The 27,181-nt window shown below is 39.9% G+C and overlaps 1 protein-coding gene across 3 annotated transcripts; it reads right to left on the reverse strand.

Annotated features, from left to right (window-relative positions):
* Positions 1-1,985: 1,985 nt before the first annotated feature.
* cylda (cylindromatosis (turban tumor syndrome), a) lies at positions 1,986-26,818 on the reverse strand. 3 transcript variants are annotated; one of them, XM_022196412.2, is made up of 17 exons: positions 26,468-26,818; positions 23,690-24,232; positions 20,704-21,015; positions 19,049-19,154; positions 18,042-18,143; positions 17,407-17,523; positions 13,493-13,881; positions 12,102-12,267; positions 11,824-11,965; positions 10,368-10,490; positions 9,965-10,056; positions 9,551-9,617; positions 8,349-8,481; positions 5,672-5,780; positions 5,323-5,441; positions 4,763-4,979; positions 1,986-4,322 (listed from the first exon to the last, which is right to left on the reverse strand). In XM_022196412.2, the coding sequence occupies exons 2-17, from the start codon at positions 24,179-24,181 to the stop codon at positions 4,138-4,140; spliced, it is 2,871 nt and encodes a 956-aa protein (XP_022052104.1). In that variant the 5' UTR covers positions 24,182-24,232; positions 26,468-26,818; the 3' UTR covers positions 1,986-4,137. The 3 variants fall into 3 exon arrangements, with proteins under 3 accessions (XP_022052104.1, XP_022052182.1, XP_022052263.1); XM_022196490.2 differs by lacking the exon at positions 17,407-17,523; XM_022196571.2 differs by lacking the exons at positions 17,407-17,523; positions 18,042-18,143.
* Positions 26,819-27,181: the final 363 nt, after the last annotated feature.

The raw sequence follows: 27,181 nt of genomic DNA on the forward strand, positions 1-27,181 counted from the left end.
CAATGCTAAATGAGAACTGCCCTGCATTCCCATGTACTGTATAACAACAGGAGACACCCAGTTACCTTATGAGATGGTGTTTATTATGACATGAACCACAGCAATGAAATCTTGGCAAGGTTATAAAGGAACACAATAGTCCTCCGTCAGTGAGAAAAAACGGGGGAGCCAGACATTTTTGAAATCAGCACCAAAATAAGAGGTTGTGTTTTGAGAGAATTTCGCGGTTTAAGGTCAACTGGCTGAAGAGGGACTTGTTGTGGTGCATGCAAATTATCAAAACTCTCCTCAGGACGTGGTAGGTCATTATGTGCTTCCTTCCTAAACCTTCTATTTGTTTGGGTTTGGCTGTTGTTTTGGTGAATAAAGAGGGGAAGCCCGGAGCAGGTGAGGTTAAACTACTGTAATCCTGCTGGCTGTCAGTTTGTTGGGAGTGTGGGGTTAAGGTGTTAGATGGACACTGGTTGGACTGGCTGTTTATCATAAACACAGCCTAGCCCAGAGAGGTCCATCTGCTTTGATTTTATTTAGTGATTCCCCCCAGGGGCCCTGAGCTGGAGCGAGAATAACAATACTTGAGCCCATCTGTTCCCGTAGAACCAGCCCCGGCTAAATTACCACACGCTACGAGCGGCTGGCATATGCTGTGGCATAAAGCTACAAGAGGGCATTGTGCGCCAGCTGTTCTGTTGACAAATACTTATCTGGCACTTCTGAAGTCAGCTTGCTAAGCTGGTTTCAAGTTTGACTAAAAACTGAACAGGGTAAGGTGTGGAACAGGGTTCCAGTGGGGGAGGTGCATGTACGTATAATACATGTTGATTTATCTCAGGGTATCGTTTTGTCAGAGACTGTCTGGGGAATTGGGTCACTGGATGGAGACTTAATCTGAACATATAGGGCAGATAGAAGAATAAAGCCAAACCAGCGGACAAAGCAGACTATATCTAATCTTTGTCATCCTCCTGTAAGCGTAACAGGCTGTAATCATATTGTTATACATTTACAAGTCAAGGGATGATCACTGCTTCAAAGACCTAAATTGGGCTTGATCATAGTAATCCTATAAGCAGAGAAGCAGATCTTTCTAGGGATAGACAACACACAATGCAGACACTGAAAAATACACTACAGCTGTTTGATTAGAACCTATAGGCTTTAAAAAAAAAAAATCAATAATAATATATTTCATAGCACACATGTTCCTTGATAGTGAAATAACCTGAGATCTTCATTTTAAGGACATTGGATGCCGGCTACAGACATTAAAATGTGAAACTTGACAGGTTTATGCTACACACGTGGTCTGTGACGTCAGTGCACTCAGTAGTACTCGCTTTAACCCTGTGAGCAGACGGGTCCTATAGCAACCTGTTAAAGGTAGTTTAGTAGAAGTGCCTGAATATCCATTTGGGAAGAATGTTTTGGGACTGCTTTTTTAAAATTTACATCATCACTCCAGTCTCTTTTTACTTTTGATCTTCCTTTAGTACTGCAGTTCTAAATGCAAAATCCACACAAAAATATATATATTTGAACATAAAACTTTTTTAAAATGGTTCAAAAGCAGCATACCATTCTCAGGTTTAGAGTCTTGGGTCTGACCAGTTACTCTTCAAGTCAGTCTTAAGGCACCGCATTGCATGTACAGGCTGAGCTATTCTAGCATCACAGTTTTATAACTACTAGCTGCTTTCAAAGACACACTGGTGTGTCTGTACTTCGCAAGTGAAATAATCGTGTTGTCATTTCAACCCCATGCCACTGGCTACAAAAATGTTTGAGATCCTATACTCCTTTGTGAATTAAAAAAAAACCTAAATAAATAATAAATAAAATAATAATAAAATAAAAAAACAGCCCACCACACCCACCACCACAGCATCTGCACATTAATCCTTGACGTTCAGCTTGCCTAAAATAAACGTGAATCGTCATCCCAACACGCTGCCATACATTCTAAAATGTACTCACCAGATACCATGAACCCTTCAAAATGGGCTTTATTTTTGTTAACATTTACAGGAACATCACTGACATTAATTTTCCACCCGTTACATATGTCTACACTGTACAGATGCAACAGAAAAAAAAAAATCAAAATGCCATCCTCTGTTCTGAGACTTCTCTCATCGAGAACAAGGCTTCAGTCAGTGACAAGCTCCAGCAGTGCAGAAAAAGTTCACACAGGAAGGTCCTCAGTCAGAATCCCTGCGACAGTGGAAACGACCACAGAGCAAAATGGAAGTTGTCGGGTGGAAAGTAATTTATAAAACGCCCTTACACATTTACTTTATACTCACAACGAAATCCACGATTAAGCTGTGATTAGGTTTAAGAAAAATATAATGCTGATGCCAACATCTGTACTTTGTTGATTTCATCCAATTTCCTCGGATATATAAAAAACAACTACTTTATAACTTGATTGGTATGCTTTTCTGTAAAACTGGAATATAATGGAATCAAGTATCATGTTTTCATTTTAAATTTATTTTTTTCTTTAAATACATATATATGATGCCCCAAGGTTACCAGCCTTGTGCCTCTTCATTTTCCATCCTTTGCTAACTGTTCAATGTGTCACTATTAACATTCAGTAGTTGCTATGAGACAACGTAAACTACAATAACTCACTTCAGTATACAGTGAAAGAGGACAAGGAGTACCCAAACCTTACAGTATCATCAACCCTGTTTCATTTTCTTTAAAAGGGACATATGAGTTTGTAATGTGATTAGAGCATAATAAATAATTATATTTGATCACAATTGGTTTGTTATGCGGTGCTTGGCTGGAAATATTGCATGTCACACTTTCATGAAAGGCAGCGAAAGTCAACACTTGCTTCTCTTCACCCACAGGAAATCAGACCCGCCATGATGGGCAGAGAAAAGGCTTTGTAAACATAAATATAATTTAGATTTACTCATCAACACAGTGAGACTTAAAACCACTGCATGTGAAATTCTTCACGTCACACCTTAAAGAAAACAGCCAGACTTTTTCCAGTATTTCACCTCATTGACCCTATGAATGCACGGAGTGCTCCACCAACCAGCTTTACAACAGGAGCCATTGTGCAAGCCTCCCTTCATGCATTTATCTGGCATCTACTCTGCATTAGCAATGCGGACCATTCTTTACAGCTACAGCGGAGGAGCAAATTTGTATTCTGTAGCACAAAACTCTGATGTCTTCCAACCAACAAATTAGCACTCACTGCGACTTCCAATGGGAGGAAGAAGAAACAAAAAAAGCAAAACCTAAATGTTTCCTGATAGGTCCACTTGGGGATGGAGCAGAAGTGCAGCATTGGTTGAGCAAGTATGCGGTAAAACGTGAGGCTTTTACAATGGCTACGTCTGTTTCTGCAAAACATATACTGTAGAGACATTTACACAGTGTGATGAGGAAAAACTGCAAACCGGTTCACGAAGAGCAGAATAGTCTGGTCTTAATGCAACTGCACAGTAGGTTGACATCTATACTGTTGATGTTACTACCTGGAGAAATCTATGCTACTAAGAGATTTTACACAAGTTTTTACAACAGTACACACAGGTTGGATGAGGATTTGCGCACTGCATTGCTTCCTTAATGTGCGTTATGGAAAGCTCCCATCTTTTACAGTGATTAAGAATAGCAGGACTCCTCTTTTCTTAAGGTAAATGAGGTGAGCAGGGTCCTCCCACCAGCTCATCTTGTTTTTGTTGCGCATGTTTTGTCAGCCACTGCAACGCAACATGCCCTCCCACCCATCTTCTCCTTCCTCCCTGACCAGGGAGTGAATCCTCATAATGCCTACCTTTGCTTCATCATCCGCCACCAATGCTCAGCTGTAGGACACAGGGAAGCTACATAGGACTACATGAAGAACACAACACTTCAACTAATGCACAGTGCAAATAGGCATCCCCCCCCCTCTCTTCCATCTCTCCTACCTCCAGAAAAATGGTAGGCATTGAGGAGAGGTGGGGTGTAGAGGGTTCACTCTGCCCGTGCTGGCAGGCAGCTGTTCTTCTTTTAGTTTACTTTTCATTTTTGGCCTTTCTGGGAATCTCCTGCCCTGGGGGGAGGGGGAGGCGGCGTGGCTGAGGGGCAGAGGTGGAAGGACAGGGGTTTGGGAAGAGGACACTACTTGTACAGGCTCATGGTTGGGCTCTGGTACATGCACATGTAGGCATCGCATAACAGGCGTCGGGCCTGGCCCTGGATGCTCTTGGGATCCAGGGTGTGCAGCTCCTCTGGGGTCATTTTCAGGTAGGCTTCAACCTCCGGACAGGGAGACACCTGCGGGATGTTGAATCCATTCTGCCCTCCTGCAAAACCACAAGCAAGGTCATTAACAACAACACACTGCATAGCTGAGTACAACTTAACGCCCTCACTGTATGACTTTATATGACTAACAGTATAACTATGTCCTCAAATAACTCGACCTGTTTAGTGGATAGTCAATGCCTGAACTTTTTGAAAAAATTGTGACAACACTCTAAACATTCAAGTGAAATGTAAGAAAAATGCCTAGTTCCAGTGCTCACATTTTGTCTTCTGTGACAGTAAAAATGTAACTCTGTTCTCAAACAATCACAGAATAAATGTAATGAACTGCTGCAGCTGCCATGTTTGATGTCATTGGAAGACCAGTCACACCGCATTTCAAAGTCAACGCAATTTAAACAAAACTTCACAAGTTTACATCTTCATTTCAACGGTCAGTTTGATAACAAACACAACATCAAACGGCCATGACGCCCACCATCACGGTCAGCCATGCTGTCGAAGAAGAGCCAGGCGGAATCTGCGCTGCCGTACTTGACGAAGGCCACGTAGTGACTGGTTTCGATGCACAGCACGGCGAACAGCTCCATCCTCTGGCGGGGAAAACTGCCCTGACGCCCCGTACCGTCTTGTAGCTCCTTGGGGACAGACAGTTTGCCGTGCCGATGGGATTTCCTCCTCGGGTGGAGGTGAACCTAAATCAGACACACACCATTTGATATTATGGCCGTTCAAGGACAAACAAAAAAAGGCTAAACATATTTTTAATGAATCATATAGACAGAAATAAAAATCTTTGAGGACTTGTACTACTGTACCGCAGGGTTGATATACTTCCAACACTATTTCAAGAAATGAAGTGATTGTGTGACCATGTGTTACAATCCGCTGTAAAAGTCAGTCCTCTGCAGCTGAACTCCAACACTGAGCTAGTACGATTCCTTTGGATTTGGCGCCACCAAATGGATGATCTTGACAAAGGCATTACAACTTGTTTTTAGTTGAACCGATGTTGCAATAATGCCCTCTGTTGTTTACCTGTGTATTGCACTTTTCACAGAACTGCTTGATCTTGCCCGCCGTGATATCTCCGTCCTCATAACAGTCTCGGCACTCGTAGAGCGCCAGGCCTCCGCAGATACGACATTCTCTTGGAGCTGGATAATAAAACGCAAACCTTTATCACTGCCAACACACTGTATAGAAGTGAAGTTCTTTAAAAAGTTAAGAGCTACTTTGAAAGCAAGAAAAATTGGCTCCTTCATCTCAGCTGAGCGGCAGTGACAACCCAGCAGAATTTCATTAACAAATGGCACGCAGCGCTGACTCCCCATTGATCGACACATCACACTTGCAGACTGGGGAAAAAAAATTAACTACAACTCACTGTCTTCAAGAAGGTCTGTGATGTCTAACTCCAAGGAGGGGAAAATCTTGTTGAACATTTTGAAGTCCTTGCCAAAGCGGGGCATCTGGATAATAAGGCAAGAGGGAGCCTGTGAGAGAAACAGAGAAAGAGAAAACGTATGTAGTCATCAACAAAGCAGTATGAGCACATCAGCAAAACAAACGTACATTGAAACTGAAAATTGAGACCATAACGTTACAGGCCTATTTCTAGAACAAGCCTTCAAAAGTAAGCAATCTTTTTAAAGGTAAGAAAATGAGGACAAAGAATATTAAGTGTAAATTACCACCTAACAATCACATGAAACACTAAGCTGTACATTTTGTCTTGTGTAAGTTAGGTGTTTGACCAGCAGACGGAACAATAACTAATATACCTACAGCACAACATATAGCTTTATTAATACTGTATTTTCAAATTGCAAACCTGTCACAACAACCTAAACAGGACAATATTAGACTTTCAGTGCACAGTTGACACGGCCAAAAGAATTAAAAAAACAAAAAAAACAAAAACATACCATTGCCATATACACACGTGGACAAAATTGTTGGTACCCCTCAGTTAAAGAAGGAAAAACCCACAATTCTCACTGAAATCACTTGAAACTCACAAAAGTAACAATAAATAAAAATTTATTGAAAATTAAATAATCAAAATCAGCCATCACTTTTGAATTGTTGATTAACATAATTATTTTAAAAAACAAACTAATGAAATAGGGCTGGACAAAAATGATGGTACCCATAACTTAATATTTTGTTGCACAACCTTTTGAGGCAATCACTGCAATTGAACGATTTCTGTATTTGTCAATGAGCGTTCTGCAGCTGTCAACAGGTATTTTGGCCCACTCCTCATGAGCAAACAGCTCCAGTTGTCTCAGGTTTGATGGGTGTCTTCTCCAAATGGCATGTTTCAGCTCCTTCCACATATGTTCAATGGGATTCAGATCTGGGCTCATAGAAGGCCACTTTAGAATAGTCCAACGCTTTTCTCTCAGCCATTCTTGGGTGTTTTTGGCTGTGTGTTTTGGATCGTTGTCCTGTTGGAAGACCCATGACCTGCGACTGAGACCAAGCTTTCTGACACTAGGCAGCACATTTCTCTCCAGAATGCCTTGATAGTCTTCAGATTTCATCGTACCTTGCACACTTTCAAGACACCCTGTGCCAGATGCAGCAAAGCAGCCCCAAAACATTACTGAGCCTCCTCCATGTTTCACCGTAGGGACAGTGTTCTTTTCTTCGTATGCTTGGTTTTTGAGTCTATGAACATAGAGTTGATGTGCCTTACCAAAAAGCTCCAGTTTGGTCTCATCTGTCCAAAGGACATTCTCCCAGAAGCTTTGTGGCTTGTCAACATGCATTTTTGCAAATTCCAGTCTGGCTTTTTTATGAGTTTTTTTCAGCAGTGGTGTCCTCCTTGGTCGTCTCCCATGAAGTCCACTTTGGCTCAAACAACGACGAATGGTGCGATCTGACACTGATGTACCTTGGCCTTGGAGTTCACCTTTAATTTCTTTGGAGGTTGCTCTGGGCTCTTTGGATACAATTCCAACGATCCGTCTCTTCAATTTGTCATCAATTTTCCTCTTGCGGCCACGTCCAGGGAGGTTGGCTACTGTCCCGTGGGTCTTGAACTTCTGAATAATATGAGCCACTGTTGTCACAGGAACTTCAAGCTGTTTAGAGATGGTCTTATAGCCTTTACCTTTAAGATGTTTGTCTATCATTTTTTTTCGGATGTCCTGGGACAATTCTCTCCTTCGCTTTCTGTTGTCCATGTTCAGTGTGGTACACACCTTTTCACCAAACAGCAGGGTGACTACTTGTCTCCCTTTAAATAGGCAGACTGACTGATTATGAGTTTGGAAACACCTGTGATGTCAATTAAATGACACACCTGAGTTAATCATGTCACTCTGGTCAAATAGTTTTCAATCTTTTATAGAGGTACCATCATTTTTGTCCAGGCCTGTTTCATTAGTTTGTTTTTTTAAATAATTATGTTAATCAACAATTCAGAAGTAATGGCTGTTTTTGATTATTTAATTTTCAATAAATTTTTATTTATTGTTACTTTTGTGAGTTTCAAGTGATTTCAGTGAGAATTGTGGGTTTTTCCTTCTTTAACTGAGGGGTACCAACAATTTTGTCCACGTGTGTATATGGAAATTAAAAAAAACAAAACTTGCTATCAGTCAAAATTATCTTTGACTTTGTTTATTTTGTGTTTTGTTTGTTTTTTGGCAAATGAATGACACTCAAAAGTCTGTAACAACAACTGTGATGTATCATTTTACTAGTGTTGAAATATTTACAGTATTATATGTATTACTATCATGATATCAAGTTATTTTCTTCAAATATCGCAAGTGTTATCAATACAGATAAACTGTGACACCTCTAAACCTGAATATAAGATAGAGCAGCACAAGGTAAATAAAAAAATGTGGCTGTAACATTTATTAATTACACTATTAGGCCTTTAAGACATTTTATACAACTGAAAATATGAGACAGAAAAATGCTTAAAAATTGAATAAAATGTGGAAAAAGCCTTGTTGGTGTCCAAATTTTTGTTTCGATCATCTATCAGATTACTTCATTCAAGCTAAACTTAATACAGAGAGTTCAAAGTGAATAAAACTCACCTCTGCAAACTTTAGGTCGCTGTTAATGAAGGACCATTCCAGGAGCTGCTGGATGGTGGGAACTCCTACTTTGTCTTTCTTGTCCATGAAAATCTGGTAAAAGTAACAGTCCTGGACCTTCTGACCCGCTGACCTGAAAAACAACAGCAGACTTTATTTATCTTCTCCAATCATATTCACATGTTCTGGTCTCAGACAAACACAACAGGACAGCTGTTATCTCACTACTTATAACGTTAAGAATGCAATATTAAAAAAGCTTTATGTGGAGCTGATTAGTGGTATTATTCTTTCTAAACAATTTAACACCAAATAGCACCTTTTGTACTTATGCTAATTGGTAAAACAGGTAAAAACAGTCCTGTCACAAGTTATGAGCAAATATTTACGCTAGTGAAGGATCAACACAAATTTTCAGCATATTTCTAACTATTTTGAGAATTTTCTTGAAAAACACTACATATGACACGGAGAGCTTTTCATACCGTTAGAAATAAGCTAAAGGGGAATACATTTTCTCTTGACAGCAGCTTGACGAACAGGCAGTTTAACATGAGATCTGACAGCTCGACATTTAATACACAAATTTTCTGCTATATGTCTTCATAAACTGTAAACACAGATTCAACACTGCTGAAGTATCCTTTCCATGGCTGGTACTTGTTTCAAGTTAGTCACATTATGTAACATGTTGTAGAACAATTTATATTTTAGAATTGCTGCATAACAGTAAAACAGGAACAATGACGTACAGCTCTCTAAGCCATTCACTCTGCTTTTCTGAATTGCAAAAATTCTTTAACATGAATATAGTGAGTTTTCCTGCAGTAACCAAGATCACTTCTACAGTTAAACCAAGCTGCCCACGCTGTCCGCCATTCAGTCTTCAATGTAATTACTGTAGCACAAGTGAAACTCGGTGTGTCTGCTTTATATATACATAATACAAATTCAGACTGTGTGACTCTATGCTTGAGCAGTGATGTGTTTAAACTATATTTGTCTGGTAATGCACAGTGAAGGGCAGTTCATTACACTTTGTGATGAACACAATGTTTATGAGTAAAAAGTATTTAGATATCTAACGTATTTCTTCTGATCCAACATCGTTTCAAGATTGTGCTTATCACTCTTTTGTGCCTTACAGTAGATGTAGCCAAAGATGTTATTACATGTTTTATCAAATGTCAGTTGGCCCTTACCTTAGCTTGAGCAATGGATCCACCCTCAATATGTGATGGAAAAGGATATTTAAGAACTCCTCAGGATCTGCAGGACAAAATGTGCTCAAATTAGATGTGAGGTAATATTTATGTGCAAATGCTGCCATAAACAGTTGAGATTATTGTGAATGAATGTTTTGTTAAAAAAAAAAAAAAAAAACTGTTCGCTTCTCATGACTTTCAACATCATATTTTATAGTTTCTCTCAAAAAAAACTTGAATGTGATTTTCTTTTTATAATTATAGTAACTACATCAGAGAAAAATTCACACACAAATACAATAAAATAAGTTGAGACAATCATCAACACAACACAAACTCATGATGATGAACACACGGGAAAAAAAACGTAAAAGCTGAAATCCTGACCAACATATTGTCTCACTGTCCTACCTTTTTCTTCAGAGGTAAAACCAGACGCAGCTTCTACTTTCTCCAGGATTCTCCTCAGCTTCATCACTTTAGTGGCACAAACGTACCCATGTCTGGAGGACAAAGACGGTGGAAGTTACAAGCTTGTTAAATAGCTACATCTGGTGCAGCAGCAATGGCTACTATACTGCAGTTTGTTTGTTGGAGTGAACAAATTCAAATGTATTGTTCCCTGCACTGCTTTCATTTGTTTAAATTTGTATGCTACTATTTTAAGTCCTGGGAAAAACTTTATCATCCTAACTTAAAACAAAAGTCTTTGACTTGAAATCACACATACCAAACACAGGTCATAACAATGTTGAGCTCAAACCTATAATATGTGTCAAGGTGAAAAGCCATGTATCAATGTATTAAGACTTGCATGCGCAGAGGGTTGACGATCTCGGTGCGTAGCAGCTCTTGTGTCTCTCTGTAATACTCAACGTCGGTCTTTGATCGTGGCCTCAGCAGAACCGTGTCCAGTACAGAACTGAAGGAAAAAAGACTGCAGAGCAGAAAACACAACAAAGGATTTAGAAGACAATTAACCTGCCCATTACCTACTGTATATACAATAAGTAGTGATTACTTGTCTGATGTTCACCTAATATTAAAAATCAAATCAACAAAAAGTATTAATATTGTAAAGCTCCATATGAAGGATATGATGCTCTTTGCTTAATTACATTTGTATTTATTATACAGCTGATTAAAACAGGCTTTAGCTGAAAAGCCTATAGAGACTTAAAGACTTCTTTTTTGTTGTTTGTTTTTCAGAAATGGTCAGATTTAAGCCTCTGAACCCCAAAACCCACCACTGGGATTGACAGTTATGTTATATTTACAGATGATGGCCAACACTATACCATTTGTCATAACGAGAAACTGTAAAAAGAAGGAATCATTGGACTGGACTTCCTATCTGCTCATCTATGATGTGCTGCTCTGTTGGGAACATGATAGAAATCTAAGCTTAAAATCATGACATTTTATAAAGATCACTTTACTCAAGACGCCTCATTTAAAAAACATTAAAAGGAAATAAAAGTAAGGCATTTGTACTAACCAGATTCTATGAAAAACTAAACATTTCTACACTTAGCGCAACTCTGAAGTCATTGGTGACTCAGCTACAGTCACATGGCATCAATGCTGGGACTTTCTGCCTGACTGGACTTAACTGCAGGCTGTGTTTACACAGAGCAGATAAGAGACAAGTATGAAAACAAACACTCTAAGTAGTAAAATATCTATGGTATGTTGTAGACTCACCAGTTTTTTCCAGTATTGGCAACACTGGTGGGCATTTGGAAAAATGTACGTGCTGATTCCTTTTTTTTTTTTTTTTACATTTTTGTAAATAAATAAAAGAAACTCAGCTTTCATTTTTTTCCTTTTTTATGACATATGCCTTTATAAATGTGTCATACCGCACGGAAGAAAAGTTTGACTTCTCTCTAGAGGTGCACAGTGAGTAAAAATGTGACAGGAGTAAAGAAACATTTGGAGTTCAAAGGGTTGAAGCTAAAATTTCCCCAACTACAAACTGTCAAGTCATATTCAGAGGCATCTCTAGTAGTTTGGGGTGACTGCTTCATTCAAAAGGCACTGCTGACAGAAACAACAGATGTACCACAATACACCAGCCAGCTCACAGCTGGAACACATCCTCTGGTCAGAGGCAGTGGTCAAAGTCAGAACAGTTTACTAATCAGCCTCCGCCTGCTGATGAGGCTCTGTATAGTCAAATAATAGGACTGTGGTCCACAGACAATAATAGAAACTGGCATACACTGTAGCTGAGAAAGTATTTACTGCTCAACTAAAAGAGTACTGACCAGAAGAGAGTTGAATCCAGGTAGCAGGAATTGTAGTGGCCCTGAATGCCTTTCTTTTTTCCCACCATTACATCAAGACCATCATTCTCTGTGCGTGGAGGCGTGTTCTCATGTACTACCTCGCTTAGATAGCCCCCAAATGCTGCAACAACAACAAAAAAAAAAAATAAATAAAAATAATAACAATGAAATCACACAGCTGAAGTGCAAACACAATACTTTTGGGGACAATAGTTTTTATGATAAATGTACTCATTCATATACTACTACTGACTCACCGATGGAGTTGCACCGCTCTATGGGGTTGGAGGAGTGGTGCAGGGATGGGAATCGGGAGTCAGGGCGGCAGCACTTGAGCTTCACAAACAGAGCTTTTTTGGGTGGACAGGTGAAGTACCGTGTGCCTTTGAAGGTACCGTCAGTGCAACCAGGGCACTCTTCTTCCTGGAAGAGAAGGTCACAGTCATGTGATCAAATTACTACAAGGTACTGCAGATGAGTGCAGGGGACCTGCTGTTAGGCAGTAACGAATATCTAATCAAAACTCTCTCAACAGTGGTTGGATGTTTAGTGACACATATCTTACATTTTTACCCACATCTTATACTCACAAAGCCTACAGACAATCTCAAGAAAAATGTTAATAGAGCACTGTGTTAACAGAGAAAGTACAACATTTTAGGAAATACTTTTTTTTTTCTTGTTGCCTAGCAACCAGCAGAGAATCCAGGCAGCCACTGTGCTCAGCTAAGAAACTGTCTGGGCCTCTAAAACCAGTTTTTCCATACTAACTCTTTATCTTTTGAACAGATTGAAGAAAGCTGCTGTGATGTGTTGATTACACAATGTAAGGTGGTGTTAAATTGGTTTTAACTCAATCAGGTATAAAATGTTACCGGGCTTTCACACTGTGAGCAACATGATCAACATGGTGAGATACGTCTACTAAATTCCAATACATTTCAGCAACCAGCGTTGTCAAAGAAATCATTTGTGGATGATCAAAAGCTTGTTGATGCAGAAATGTTGATATTTTTTAGATCATCCATCAGTCAGAGTTATTGGTAGGGACAGCAGTTACAAACTTTAACACCTTAACATTCACAACTGAGGGAAGGCTGGGTGGAGGTTGCTGTGTGTCTGGTTGGAAAACACTAAAGTAACCGACCAGTGAATAGCAGCTAACTAGAGTATTTACCAGAAAAAACTACTCAACAATGTCTCAACACTGTCTACATCAAGGCTGGGGTAGTAAGCATTGAGAATAAGACACACCAGCTAAAAATCAGCTGACTTGGGTGGCACTAATCACTTCATGTCCTTTCATGAGTTTTAGAAATGTATTTAAATGAGACAACAGATAACATTTAAAGTCACTATAAAAAATGCTGAGACACAAATTAAGATTTAATGATCTTTTTAAAGCAGACAATCTGGAAATTTACTTCAGCACCACAAGGCAGCACAGTTACGTCTGAAGTAAATAAAAGCTACACTGTAGCCTCAGTATCACAACTTACAGTGCTGATAGTAGCGTAGTGTCCCCTGATAAATCAATACATTACTTTTCCCAGCAAAATTTTATTGTATCTGTGCTCCTTTTTTCCTCTACATACGGATCTTAAGACTTAAATCTAACTTCCAAGTTTGCATTGTTGTGTTTTCTCACCAGCTCCAGACCAGCCAACGGCTCCAGCAGGCCAGGAGGCAGACCCACCCAACGGATGACACCACACAGAGGGGGGTTCTCCTTCACCTCCACCAGAGAGCCCACCTCTAGACCTGGCTGTCCTCGGGGAGGCGTCGGAGGCCGCGGTGAGGGAGGTGCAGCAGGTGATGGGGGCTCGGGCTGCTCTCCCATCACCGACTGGACGGAGAGGGAGAGAGGCCCATGGCTCATACTGTCAATGGGCCCGGTTTTGCGGTTCAGGCTGAAGGGTAGCGAGTGGAACTTGTTGTCACTGGACAACGAGGCAGAGGGCGGGGCTCTGGAGGGCGGGGAGGACTGGTTGAAGTCAGGGGGGGTGTCAGTGAGCGACTTGGCGGGGTCCTCCCCAACTGCAGGAGAGAAACCAGAAACCCAAACTTAAAATCTATTCATGTCATGCAGGCTGTGTTTACCAAAGCAGAGATGTCTTTGAAAAAAGAAAACTGAAAATCCCAGTTTAACGGGTCTGATTTCATTGAAAGTCTGTGGAAATGAGAAAACTTTAATTCTGGCGATCAGTGGACAGTGTTAAGAAATAGTATATAAGCACCATTCATAGGGCATTTTCTCACATGGGTCAACTACATAATTTACGTTAAGGGTATTTTCTACGTGGAAAGGGCATGTTTGGTAAAAGTTCAAATGTCTGATACGTAATGTTTTACAGCATTAATTCCATTCAACAATCTCGTACTGCTAAAGTAATTTTCTCCTGTGCTGTTCCACCCATCACAAGTGATTACTCCAAGCAAAGATCTCATTGAGAGTCTAAAAAGACATTTAACTGGTTCGCGATGGTTGGTGACATTGGCATGCAGCTAGACTTTGAACTTTCCAACGCTGCTTGAACTCCTCATATGAGCCTTCAAATCTACCTTATTGCTTAATGATCTCTTATTTAAAAAAAACACTTGACTCTACATGTTGTTTTTAAAAGTTAACCAAAAATAAATTGTTTAAACCAATCACATTCTGCAAAAAAAATAATAATAATAATTTTGTACTCCATTGTGCAGCTGTGAAGTACTGGTAACACCTGTGGGTACTTGGAAAATGTTGTGTTACGTGATGTGATAAAACTATTCATTCCCTAAGTAACAAGTTTCCATGTCAGGTTAAGTGTGAAAATGCCCTCAGCTGATGTGTGATGTCAGGTGTGCAGACTCCTTCACTATGCTGACACATTAATCAGGAATAAACTACTTACTTACTTATTTGCAGTATCAAATTTGCACTTTTCAGAGGTGACATACTTAAAGTTAGTGTTCTTCACAATTTAGTAAAAGCTGCAAACCCTAAACAAACCCTTTGCAAACATTTTGTAATAAATTTGGAATAAGAAAAAAATGACAATAGTAACAATATTTCAACATTTCAGAACTCTAAAAGCATTCACTATCCCTTAACCTCCTAGGACCTGGCATCCACATGTCGACATTTTTTTTTCCAAAGAGTGTATTGTCCATAATAAAGAAAACAATAACAATGCTAGCAATAATGAGTCTAACAAAATAATAATAATAATGACGATGATAATAATAATACACATGATATTCGATATCTGATTATTTTATTTACTGGTTACTCATTATCCCAAATAACTAAAAGAAATCTGAAATGGAAGCCCAACCAAAGCTCCGGTCTTAAGAGGTTAATTAAAAAAAAAAAAACTTGCATCACGGTTACATTGTTTTATCTTAATCAAAAAAATACAGTACCGAGTAAAGTGTCACAACACCAACACAATACAAATGCTAGAATTCACCGTTAGAGGAACGTGGAGCCTTGTCTGCTGGCTTCATGACAGAAATTAAAGTCACCAAAACCAAAAAAAAAGCCCACAATGTGAAAAATGACCCAGAGGAGGATGAAAAATGATTACACATTCACAGGATGAGTAAGCAGTTGTGAAAACAGCAAGTCAGCTATTTATGACTGACCTCCTAATTTCTGCAATACAAACAGTAAGTGAGACTGCATGAATTAGCACTGAAATACTACTGCAGGCTCTCATGGAATCTGTTTTGCAGTAGCAGATGGCAACACTACAATCACTTTAACACAATCAACGGCGTTTATCATTAGTCCCAATTTCAAAGCTTATATATGTCACATTTACCTTGATAGTGAGGTACAAAGTCAGCTTTTCTTCCATGTCTTTATTGCTTGTTTTTTTTGTGATCTTGTTTCCAAATTCCAAAGATAATTCTTAGTTTGTTTATTCACTATTAAAGCTAGAAGTTCAAACTTCGTGTGATAGTAAGCTGAATATCCACAGTGCTGTTTAATATATATAATATGTAGAAAAGTCACTCCATCTTTGTTTTAAAAAAAAGCGCTTCACAACTGAAAAATACTGGTGATGACATGAGCAATGTAACTGTAAAAACAACTTGTGTCCCTTCACTAACGGAAACACAAAAACAGCGAGACACCGTGCCAACTGAACCAGTCAGTCATGACACCAGCAGCTAAGTCTTTTACTAATGCCTTGGCCAGCAAATAGTATCACACGAAAATGTGTATCTTTTAACTGCATTAGCAGCAAAAAACAAAGACAGCAGCCAGCTGAGATGTCATTTGCAGCACTGAGCATTATTAAAAGCCTTTAGGAACACCACTTACACCATGCAGGTACAATATCACGGTAAAATGGTGATGAAGGACAAGACTAGTGGACAGGGCTTTATAGCAAGCTACTGCAACAAACTACTCATTGTGTTACTTCTTTGGAAACCATGTTTGGGGCAGAAATTTACTTAAAGTGTGCTGTAACCAACTTCTTGTTGCTACCAGAGCCTTGTAAAAACTGACTGACTTGTCCTTAAGCAAAATCAAGGCAGGAATTTTGTCCCAGCATACAGTAATTACAGTATGGAACCTACACATACATGTTCTAACTAAATATACTTGTTAGGAAACACCACTTCTTCCACTGCTGTTCTTTTTAGTCACCTATGTTATAAAACAAATGCAGCTTTATCGCCACAAATGTTTAATTCCACACATACCAAAATGCATTCGCCACGGGCTTATTATTACCAGAAATGAATAATCTCTGCTTTTCTCCTGTATAGATATCAGTAATTCTCAAATGTAGCTCTTCTGTAACCTACTGAAAACTATTTTTGTGTATGGATAAGATGAGTTGTTGTGTTGGTGGTACTTCTTATATGAGCCAGCACGGTGGAGACAGCAGACTACCTCTGTTTGAGCAACGCAGCTCCATTTAGTTACTGCTTAAAGGACAAAAAGAAGCTCAATCACTAAGTCAATTTACAATAATATGCTAAGGAGTAATTCAGACTGATGGTCTTGTGCATCAGTGCCTGACTGAATAAAATTTATCATAAGTAGCTTCATGTAGATTTAATTACTATGAGATGCTCTGTCAAAAATTGTTAGCAAAATTAGCAGTAAAACAGTTAATGTAAATTAGGTCTAAACAAAATGTTTTTTGTGTCAGCAATATTACCAATTTTATTTTTAAATGATGACGAAGCAGTCATCTGAGTAGAACAATTCATAAAGCTTCCTAGATGATTGAAAATCTAATTATATTCCGGGGTTTAGCAGGTGGGAGAAATGGGTTTCCAGCTATACCAAATGCTACGACTACTCACACTGTAGTGTATGCTGCGTTTGGAGGACACTTCTATTTAGAGCAACCCTCAGCACCAGAGAGTGTTGGTACAGAGGTAGTCCAGAGGGAATGGAACCCCTGATCCTGCCAATGTAAGTATTAAAACTGTACAGCACTCATAAAAGTAGGCCATAGTCAAACAGATTACTATGTAGCTTGTTGTGAACAGGAGCTTGCCAGTTGGATGGTTGACGTCTCATGAGTACCCTTTTATTTATTTATTTATTTTTACCTTCATCAATGTACCATGTGCTTTTGGATTTGGACTGGGCTGGGGGATCAAGAGAGCTGCCATTTAAAGTATAGTAAAACTCAGACTTGCTTCTACTGCCACACTGATGACCTAATCCTGGAAATAACACAAGTACATGAAAAAACAGAACAGAGAAAGATAAGCATAATATGAATGTGCGTACTGTATGAGTGTGTGTGTGTGTGAGATCATGTTTAGTCACCAGCTTTCAACAGAGAATCAAGGACAAAATAATAGTTTAGAAAAATCCTACAACAATCAGCCACAAGGAAAGAAAAGAAATCAGGGCAGAAACTGATTTCATTCACAAATCAGTTCAGCTGCTACAAGAAAAATGGAGGGAAACATACCCTCCATTATTATCTTTATAAAGGGACTTCTCACCAAAGGTAGTGTATAGGCTCTTAATTATTCTCTTGCCTTTCTTTGCCTAAAATATTACAGGTTTCAGAACTTGTTTCATTTTAAAAACCTGTCTGCAACAAAGAAAAGACATTTGTAAAAGGATCTGTAGAATTTGTGAACAGCATTGGTGAACTGCCACTTGAGTAATTATCATCACTCCAAGATGTGGGTAAGTCGGTTTACTTTGTATCATAGCAGCAGTGCAGTACCTTTGCTCTTTGGTTTGCTTTGGCCAGAGGACGACTTGTCACTGCTGGTGCCTCTGGGGGCAAAACTGTGCTTCTGCAGCCTTTGGTCCTGCATGGAATATTCTGTACAGTCCAGAAATACATCCACGTTAAAGGCACAACACTCCTGTCAGCTCACATTAAACTACCATGCACTGAAGGACTTCCACACCCGCTAGCAATTCAAGTAAATTCACTTTGACCTGTCATTCTCCTTTATTGTTTTCAGTTGGTCAGTGTAGTTTGATTAACAATTTCTAATTAGAAATTTGAACAATGTATTTCAGTTTCCTTTAAAGGAAAAATTATTTTAATAGGTTAAATTTTAACAAGATATTCCATCACAGGTGGTTCATAACCTGAAGCGCAACACTAAGCCAGTGACAACAGATTGTGAGTTTCTTCTGAAAGTTTCCCGCTAAAGACATTGTATTTAATTGCAAGTAAGTCACCAGAAGTTATCTTGCCTTTCACTTTACACACGGGCTGATTGTTACAAAGAAAGCATTTTCACTGTCTAGTATCAAAAACACGACAAACGAGGAACCAATGAATAATAAATTTGCTTCAAGACACATTTTAAAACAGCTCTACTTAGTGACAACGTTTACTTTGTGTAGTCTGTCTGCAGAGTGCTAAAGGAAGGGTGGTAAACACAGATGACAAATTTGCAAAATTAACAATGTCAATCTTCACAATTTTCTGAATGCAAGTCTAAACAGTCAGAAATGTGGCAGTAGCACACATAAACAAATCAATATGCCACTGTGGGGAACAAAGAGCCAGAGTATCTCACTTGACTTTCAAAAACAAGCGAGCCATCAACACAAAAGGCTCTCTGTTCCCGCTGCAAGCAAAACACAAACTCGAATGCCCAGAAGGCGCTCAGTGTTGGTCCAAGTGAGGGACCACTGAATGTTTTCAGAAAACGCTAAGATTGGACAACATACACATGGTGTACAAACAAGGAGAAATACTAGATGACTCACCTGGCATTACGTCACAGATTGGGACGAGTCGAGTGTGCTCCAAACTGGCAAAATTACACAGCAGCTTCCCGTCAAACACACCATCCCAGTCCCCGATAGGATTGTCCTGAAAGAGTTGGAGACATGACCACCTTGTAACCCTCTGAGGCGCTCTTCAACACTGATTAAGTTGGTGCCACACTTTCCCTAGTACCTTCTTGGTGATTAACAAGGTCTATTGTCTTGTCGCTCTATCCAAAGATTCTGATTAATCTGGATCCTTAGTATTGTAATAATCCAAACTGCTCATCTCATCTTCTCAGATCTTCCAGCTCAGTTCCTCCTCCCTGAAAGCTCCACTTTCTCTGCGAGCACAACCACGCTGTTCTTCTTTAGTTTGGAATCCAAGATTCTGCTCCAGAGGGATAATCTAAGATAAGCCTGAAGCCAGTACCACTAGCTAGAGAAGGCAGGGCGAGGCTGGACGCAGAGTGAGGCAGAGCAGTGGGCTCTCCTCAGCTGCCTGCTGGCCCCTTGCCATGCTGTTGGGTCATACAGCACTAAGTCTTTACCTCACTCCCCGCGTGACTGCCTTGCCTTTGTGTGGGAGGCTCAGATGCACTGAGTGGGCTGCTGCTGCGGCTGCTGTTGCTGTTGGTGCTGCTGCTAACGATCAACAGTCAAATGCCTCAGTTATGCGTTTCAATCTCTCTATGACTACAATACCATTCCCGCCTGACAACAGTAGTCATAGCTACACTGATCCAAGGCAACAAGACATGTTCCTTCAATGGTCATTAACCAAAAAAAAACAAACATGCAAATTATGATGGAAATCCCAAAACAACAACTCTGCTTAAATTTGTGACACCCCTTCAGTTTATGATAAACAGCTCTCTAGTTGAATGTAAATGCCACAAAGCCTGTGTAACATCATTTTTTTGAATGAAATAAAACAATGAATGGTAAAACATTCATGATCGTCAGCAACTAAGAATGAACTATATTTAAAGAAATAGGTCAATATTTTGGGAAATCAATGTTTATTACCTTGATTCTTCTGCAGCTCACTGACAGAACCAAGGTGTAGGGAGGGAGGTATGCTTTGGACTATAAAGTGGTCCTGACCAGCTGTCACAGAACAAGGGGAAGATACTGATCCCAACCCTAATTAATCACCAATTAGCCAGCCTTAAAGGCGCCTGTAGGTACCTTTGATACATCAGGACAGAGTCAGGCTACCTGTTGCCTCTCATTCCCAGTTTCTGTGCTAAGCTAAGTTAGCCGGCAGCAGGCATATGTTTAGCATACAGTCAAAACACTGCTGGTAATCTTCTCATCCCCCTCTCTCTCTCTCTCTCTCTGATAAGCCTATTTTTTCCCTGTGAATGAATGAATGAATGAATGAATGAATGAATGAATGAACTGTAAAATTATTTATCATTCATTTCTTCAAAGAACTGATTGTTCAGTTAGTATGACATTAGAGCATCATGAAAAATGTTTATCATAAATATCCCAGAGCTCAAGGTGATTAAATGGACATTTTTTTCCCCCGACAAACACCTTAAAACCTTTACCAGTATTTGGGTACCATGCATTTGATGCACCATGATTTAGCACTTGTTCTTGCACTTGTCTCAGTTGTACATGAAAATAGAGGGAGCCATACGTACCATGTCAACTCCCACATAGTAGCCCAGGCTCTCATTGCCTGGCAGCAGGTCACAAAAAATGATGGTGCCTCTCTCAGGTCCCTCCCTCGTCTGCACCAAGACCCTGGAGTTGATCTCCAATGGAGGAAAGTCCTGATCCTCTTCCACCAGACTGACGTGGTCCACCTCTAGCTCTCCCAAGGCTTCGTCATCATCATCCTCCCAGAGTTCAAGCTTGTCCAGAGCCACAAACACACCACACTCATCCTCACAGCGGAAAAGCTGTCGGCCCTGGTAGGAGCCCTCCGTGAAGCCCTGGCCTCGGCCTTCCTCCTGGGACAGGAAAGTAGAGGAAAGATGATGAGACAAGTTTAGAGAGTAAGGCAGAACAGGAGCAAGAGAGATAAGCAACTTATTGTCATAATAAGGAGGGCAGGTAGCAAGGCTGCTTGCTCAGCATTCTTCAGCAAAAGGAAGTCAACATCCTAGAGCTCTGAGAGCATCTGATCGATTACTGCAGTAGGAATACGACTTGATTTACTGTGATGACAAATACGTTCAAAAATTTCCAGTACAGATACTGAATGCACTCGCAAGTCATATCATAATATATTGTGTATCTATTCTCATAGACTCTTTAGAGAACAACTGCCAAGTTCCTGTTACTGCTGGCAAAAAGAATGCATTGATCTCTGCTTGGTTATCAGCATAAAACAGGAATATTATCTCTAGCATATGTGCTAACTGAGGCGCTCATACTGAGCTACAGTTTGAATGCTTTAGCTCCATCAGCCCACTCAAGAAGACTACAGCTGGACTCAGTAGAATAAAAACAACATTGTGCTGCAATAAGCAACCCTTTGTATTTTGTTACTTACTGTTCTGTACATGCAGACCGGAATGAATGGCATGGCATCAAGAACTCAGATTTAGTGTTGCGATTAAAGGAACAGAATTAAAATGTTGTCATGATCTGCTTTCATTCAAGTCTGTCAAAACACGGCAGCTTTTTTCCAGCCTTCACTGCAACAAAATGACATCTGCATCTAGTCTCAGTCCTCACAGCTTAAGTAAAAATGCCCATAAACCTCCCATTTGTAGAAAACAATCTAAAAACGTCTAAAAAGCAAAAAAAAAAAACTGAGTTTGCAAGTCTGACATATTCTTCATTCAATCCTGCACTTTCAGTTGAAATCAAACCCTAGAGGATGCTAAGATGTGATGATCTCATTGGAAAAGTAACAGAAATATCAACATTCACCTTTTCATTTAGCCCCTGCAGAACTGCCCTGGACAACCTCTAGAAATACACATCTTAACGGATCAGTGTGTAGGACTTAGTGGCATCTAGCACTGAGATTGCAACAATAGACTGTAAATAAAAGATGGAAATAGCCACTGTGACATCACATATCACCCACTGATTTGTGGACTACCTTTTCAAAGCTTTGAGTTTGGAATCTGGTTTATCACCATCTTGGTCTTCAAAAACCAATCATGATGAGTATGAGGTGGATCTGACTGAGAGCTACGGGACTCTACAAGTAGAAATATGACAGCAACCTATCACAGAGTAGGCCTGCACTAAAACATATATGATTTATTTATTTTTTTACTCTAAATAAGAACAAAATCCCATATTCAAAAAAATCTCACAGCTAGCAATTGAGCCCAGAAACTCAATAGAAAAAAATGTTTTCCGAGGTAATATATAAAAGGATAAGTAGGGTAATTTTCTAATAGGCCTCCTTACAATCTGAGTTCCATTTTGGGCCCTGCAAGCCATTAGAAACAATACAGGTTTAAGTGACATGGAGAATGGCTTCACTTTGGATACCTAGAGGCTATGTCCATCTTGTATCCAGTCAATGATCACAACCATCTCCCTCCCCTTGGTCTTTTCAAGCATGTAGGAGAATCTATGATGGCCGAACTTCAACACAAAACCGCAAAAGGTCCTGTTGACAGCCAATGTTTGGTTTGTTTATGCTGGGCCTTTGAAGAAACATGGTGGTGCAACATGACAGACAAGGACCGGCTATCTATATGGTTATAAAGGACTTATTTTCAGCACACTAGAGAGCCATTATATTGGGGTTTTGCCAATATTAGTGCATGAAGTCACCAAGAGGGTTTCCAAAAAAAGCTGCAAAGCAACCTGATCTTTGTGTGAAGAGAGAATCTGGAGAAATCTCAGGATTGTGTTTCCTTCTATTAGATACAAAGGTACAAGTTCCAAGTCCACTGAGATTAAAATAGCATTAGACTCACACTCCAGCAAAACCACATACTTGCCTCTGTCTTAGAGAGAGGTTCAAACACTTTAATGCATTGCAATTACCATATAAGCACTTTTCCTAATGAGGGCCAAGAACTGTAAGAGGACATAGTTGTACTTCTGTGCCCAATAAATAATGACAGCAGAGACTGTTTGTAATTGTGAGGATTACCTCATTCATTAGCTGCAGAAATGGACCGATGCAGTTCTAAGCAGTTGTCCATAATTTAAAAAGGTACTTGACTTACAGAATATCATCTCATTTCCAAAAGCTCTCAAAGATCAGTTCTTGTCAGCTTCTTTTGTTTTTAGTTTCTTGAAGATGTTCATGTTCACGTACGACAGCGGGTTTGCAATCATCATATCATTGTGCCATCAATAAGCATTTGCTGAAAAGGGTATTTAGTGCAGCAGTGGTGCTGGTTCACAATTTTACTTTTGGTTGCACATCTGTGCACTTTTTCAAGCAGTGATTCTACTGTAAGTTTGAATTGTATGTTTTTTTGTAATGCTATTTTACATTTGAATCAAGTCAAAAGAAAACCTCTAATTTTTCAATGCAGAATTTTGGCTCATTTATACGGAGTAATTTCTAAACTGAGCATAACAAACTGCATTTATTATTTTAAATATAGTGGGTTTCTCATGCAGAACGAACAGAGAGGAAACATGAAATTCGTATTGACAAGAATACAACAACAAAGACAGAAAAGTCACAAGAGTTCTCACCAACAGCTCCACTCCAAACCAGATTCCAGAGAGCGCTCTGTCAGGGAGCAGCGAGCCTTTGAAGCGGACCACACCAGGCAGAGGCTCATCCCCTGAGCGCAGTTGGACACGCACCTTTGACCCACAGTCAATATCACGGACACGCTCTAGCCGTGACTTGTTGCAGAGCAGGGCATATCGCTCCTCACAGTTGGTAATGGGGAACAGCAGCTCAGCCAGCTTCTCGTCCAGCTCCAGGACGTCCCGCTCATCCAGGCTCAGCACCACGTTGGTCTGATCCAGAATGCGGAGACTTTTCTTGCCCTTGCATGGGGGCAGTGTCCGTCCTAGGCTGTTGCGCTCCTGGCAGGACTGGCCAAGACTGCCACGGGGGATCCTCAGGGTCTTCTGGGGAGGCTTCTCCACCGTACACTCCTTCACAACCATGTAGAAGCGCCAGTCCTCCCGGAAGCCCCCACTGGGCTTCTCCTGGCTCCACAGGGCAGAGCTCATGGCTGCATGCTAGGCAGGAGGTCCAACATCAAGGCAAGCTTGACCTGTGGTCTGAAGTAAAACAATGTAACAACTAGTACAGGAAGAGCAAAAGTACCTTTATTTTCTTAACTAGAATGCTAATCTCTCAAGAAAGTGTTTTGGTACTGTCAATAAGATACACCTATATATATAATTAAAATGGCTTATTATTTAAATCAGTTCATGTGCAAACCAAGAGAAAATGCTAAGTAACGCCATCTGACAGCTTGCTTAATGTACTTCTCTGTTTCTGTACCTTTGTTTAGGCGTGTGCTACTCTGCAGTTAAGATACAGTGCAAAGTGAAACATTATTAAGCACAAAACAATGCACCAGGCAAGCCTTAAATATAGAATTATTATAGTGATGCTACTGAAAATATAAAGAGTATTCGTTGATAACACTACAAAGCCTATTCTTCAACACAAATCGAAATCAAGTACTCATACAAGTATTGTTTCTTTTGACAAAAAGCAAATTTAGACGAAAACAGATGCTCACATTTCCATTAATTACATGCAAATGGATGACTGACAAGTCATATAGAAAAAATAAACCACTAACCATGATTCAATATCTGGTAAAACTGTCACAACAGCATATTTACTAAGTTCTCTGAATGATGAATTTTAACCTAACTTCTATACTGTCATGGAAAAAAAAATATTAGACAACCCTTGTTTTCTTCAATTTCTTGTTCATTTCAATGCCTGGCACCACTAAAGGTATATTACCCAAAGAAGACAATAAACACAGCAAAAATGCCGCTGACTATATAATACTTTATGTCATATTTAACATGCTTAAGCTTAATTGTATTCCCAGGGTATAAAAGAGGCCATTTTATGCCATTAGCAGCACGGTACATGCAAAGGCCTCGAGTGGTTACCTGCTTGCATTCAAGCCGTAGCACAACTCAGAAGTTGTCAGCTCTCACATAATGCCCAAAACAAAAGAATTATGTGAAGCTATAAAGGCAGCCAGCTTGGCACTGCTGGAAATTGAAATGAGTGAGAGACAGGCAGCGAAAAAACTGAAGATCTCCAAGACTGGATGGAGAACCATAACATTCAAACCACACCTCGACCTGCTCAATCACCAGATCTAAATTGAATTGAAAACGTGGAAAATCATCAAACGCAAAATAGAGTACCATAAGCCCAAAAACAAAGCAAATTAGTTTGAATTTGTGCAACAGGAATGGGCTGTTGTGACAGCAGAATGATGTCAGAAGCTGGTGGAGAGCATGTCGAGATGCATAGCTGCAGTCATCAAAAACAATGTTTACGCAATCAAGGACAAACTCCTGTGTGTATCATGTGACAAAAACAGACAAAAAGAAAACATGGAATGTCTCAAAGCTGTTTTTGGAAGTACAATGCCATAGATAGTACTTTTAGTTGTACGAGGCAACAAAATGAGCAAGAAATTCGAGAAATAAACTAACTGTATATGATGTACATATATATATATATATATATATATATATATATATATATATATATATATATATATATATATATATATATATGCTGCAAAGTAACTTTAGGTGTTAATTAGCTAATCTGTTATCCAGTTGCTTGTTGTGAGAAATCTAGCGGCTCTTGCTGGTCTCAGCTGTGTATTCTCCTCTCTGCTGCTCAGTCATGCCTGTGCAGCACACCTGTTTTTAGTAGGACCTCGTGTGATATTACTCATATCTACTGATTTGAATGTTCTAAATATAGACGGTGAGCAGACAGTTGACTTTTTCTGACACTCAGGACAAGCGTAACACCAGAGGAGTGGATTTCCCCTGATCATACATTAGATACGATATTCAGCCACCCGACAGTCAAGAGCTACGTCTACATCCGTCTTTTGTTTCAAGCATGGCAGCAGAAGCAGTTTTACAGCATTCAGTTGGTTATGTTGTAATTTCCAACAAATAATTAGATATCGGCGAAGAAACCTATTACCGTTAAGCCGATATTGTTACAGCTAATAGGGTTAAGACACAACACAGACCCAACACCGAAAGTGATTTCAACTTGGCATGCGCTGACATGACTTGACATTTACTAAACGTGGTCTTTCAGGCAACAACCACACAGCAATATTATGAATCGTTTAAATGAACATTTTCCTTGACAACCAGAGCAGCAGTGTCACCGGGCAGAAGCTGTCAGTCCAAGGCCCTTTAAGAGAGGGAAGTGGCTAACACACTGGATGCTAAAACGCACTAAACATGTATTTACGTTCAGTTGAAACAGCATTGCCACCTTACCTCTGATAGGCGTCAGTTCGGTTACAGGCTACAGATGACTGTCATTTCAAACGCCCATCCCAGCTAGATAGGGGTCTCTGGAAACAAGCTGGATTCCCTCCGTAATAACCTCTGATTAGCCAAATGGCTAGCTAATGCTAGCGTCCTAACCAGCCCAGAATCACGCTAAAGTTAGCCTAGCGAGCTGGTCAACAGCAAGCAGGCCGGCAGAGGACTGCCACCTTCTACAGTACGCTAACTGCATTTATATAAATCTGTTCTCCATGAGAAATACGTGAAATAAAACAGTGTATCGCTACATCTGTGAGATATATTATTTACAGGAGACGACCTCACTAAACTTAACGTGTGACGTTGCTGCACTCTGAGACAACCATTGGTCAGCCCCTGCATTCTCAAGCGCTGATTGGCTGTTTGTGGTGTCTGTAACCAAGTCCCACTCTGTGGGGTTTTCCCACGGAGGGCAGAAAACGTAGCTAGGTTGAAGTGTAGCTTCCAGGACAGATGATGCTGTGACATCTGCAGGCAGTGATGGAGGAGTATTGAATGAAGAAGCAGTTCTAAATCATAAAAACAGCATCAGATTTGTAGGCTTCTTAATTTAAACCAAATAAATTATCAGCAATACTTGCTCAAGAATAACAAATGTTTATGTATTCAAAATCCTCTTTAAGAGTGCTTTATGCTACATGCTTGAAAATATTGGAATTTTAT

The sequence above is a fragment of the Acanthochromis polyacanthus genome, chromosome 2 (genome assembly GCF_021347895.1).
Source record: "Acanthochromis polyacanthus isolate Apoly-LR-REF ecotype Palm Island chromosome 2, KAUST_Apoly_ChrSc, whole genome shotgun sequence".
In the NCBI taxonomy this organism is placed as follows: Eukaryota; Metazoa; Chordata; class Actinopteri; family Pomacentridae; genus Acanthochromis; species Acanthochromis polyacanthus.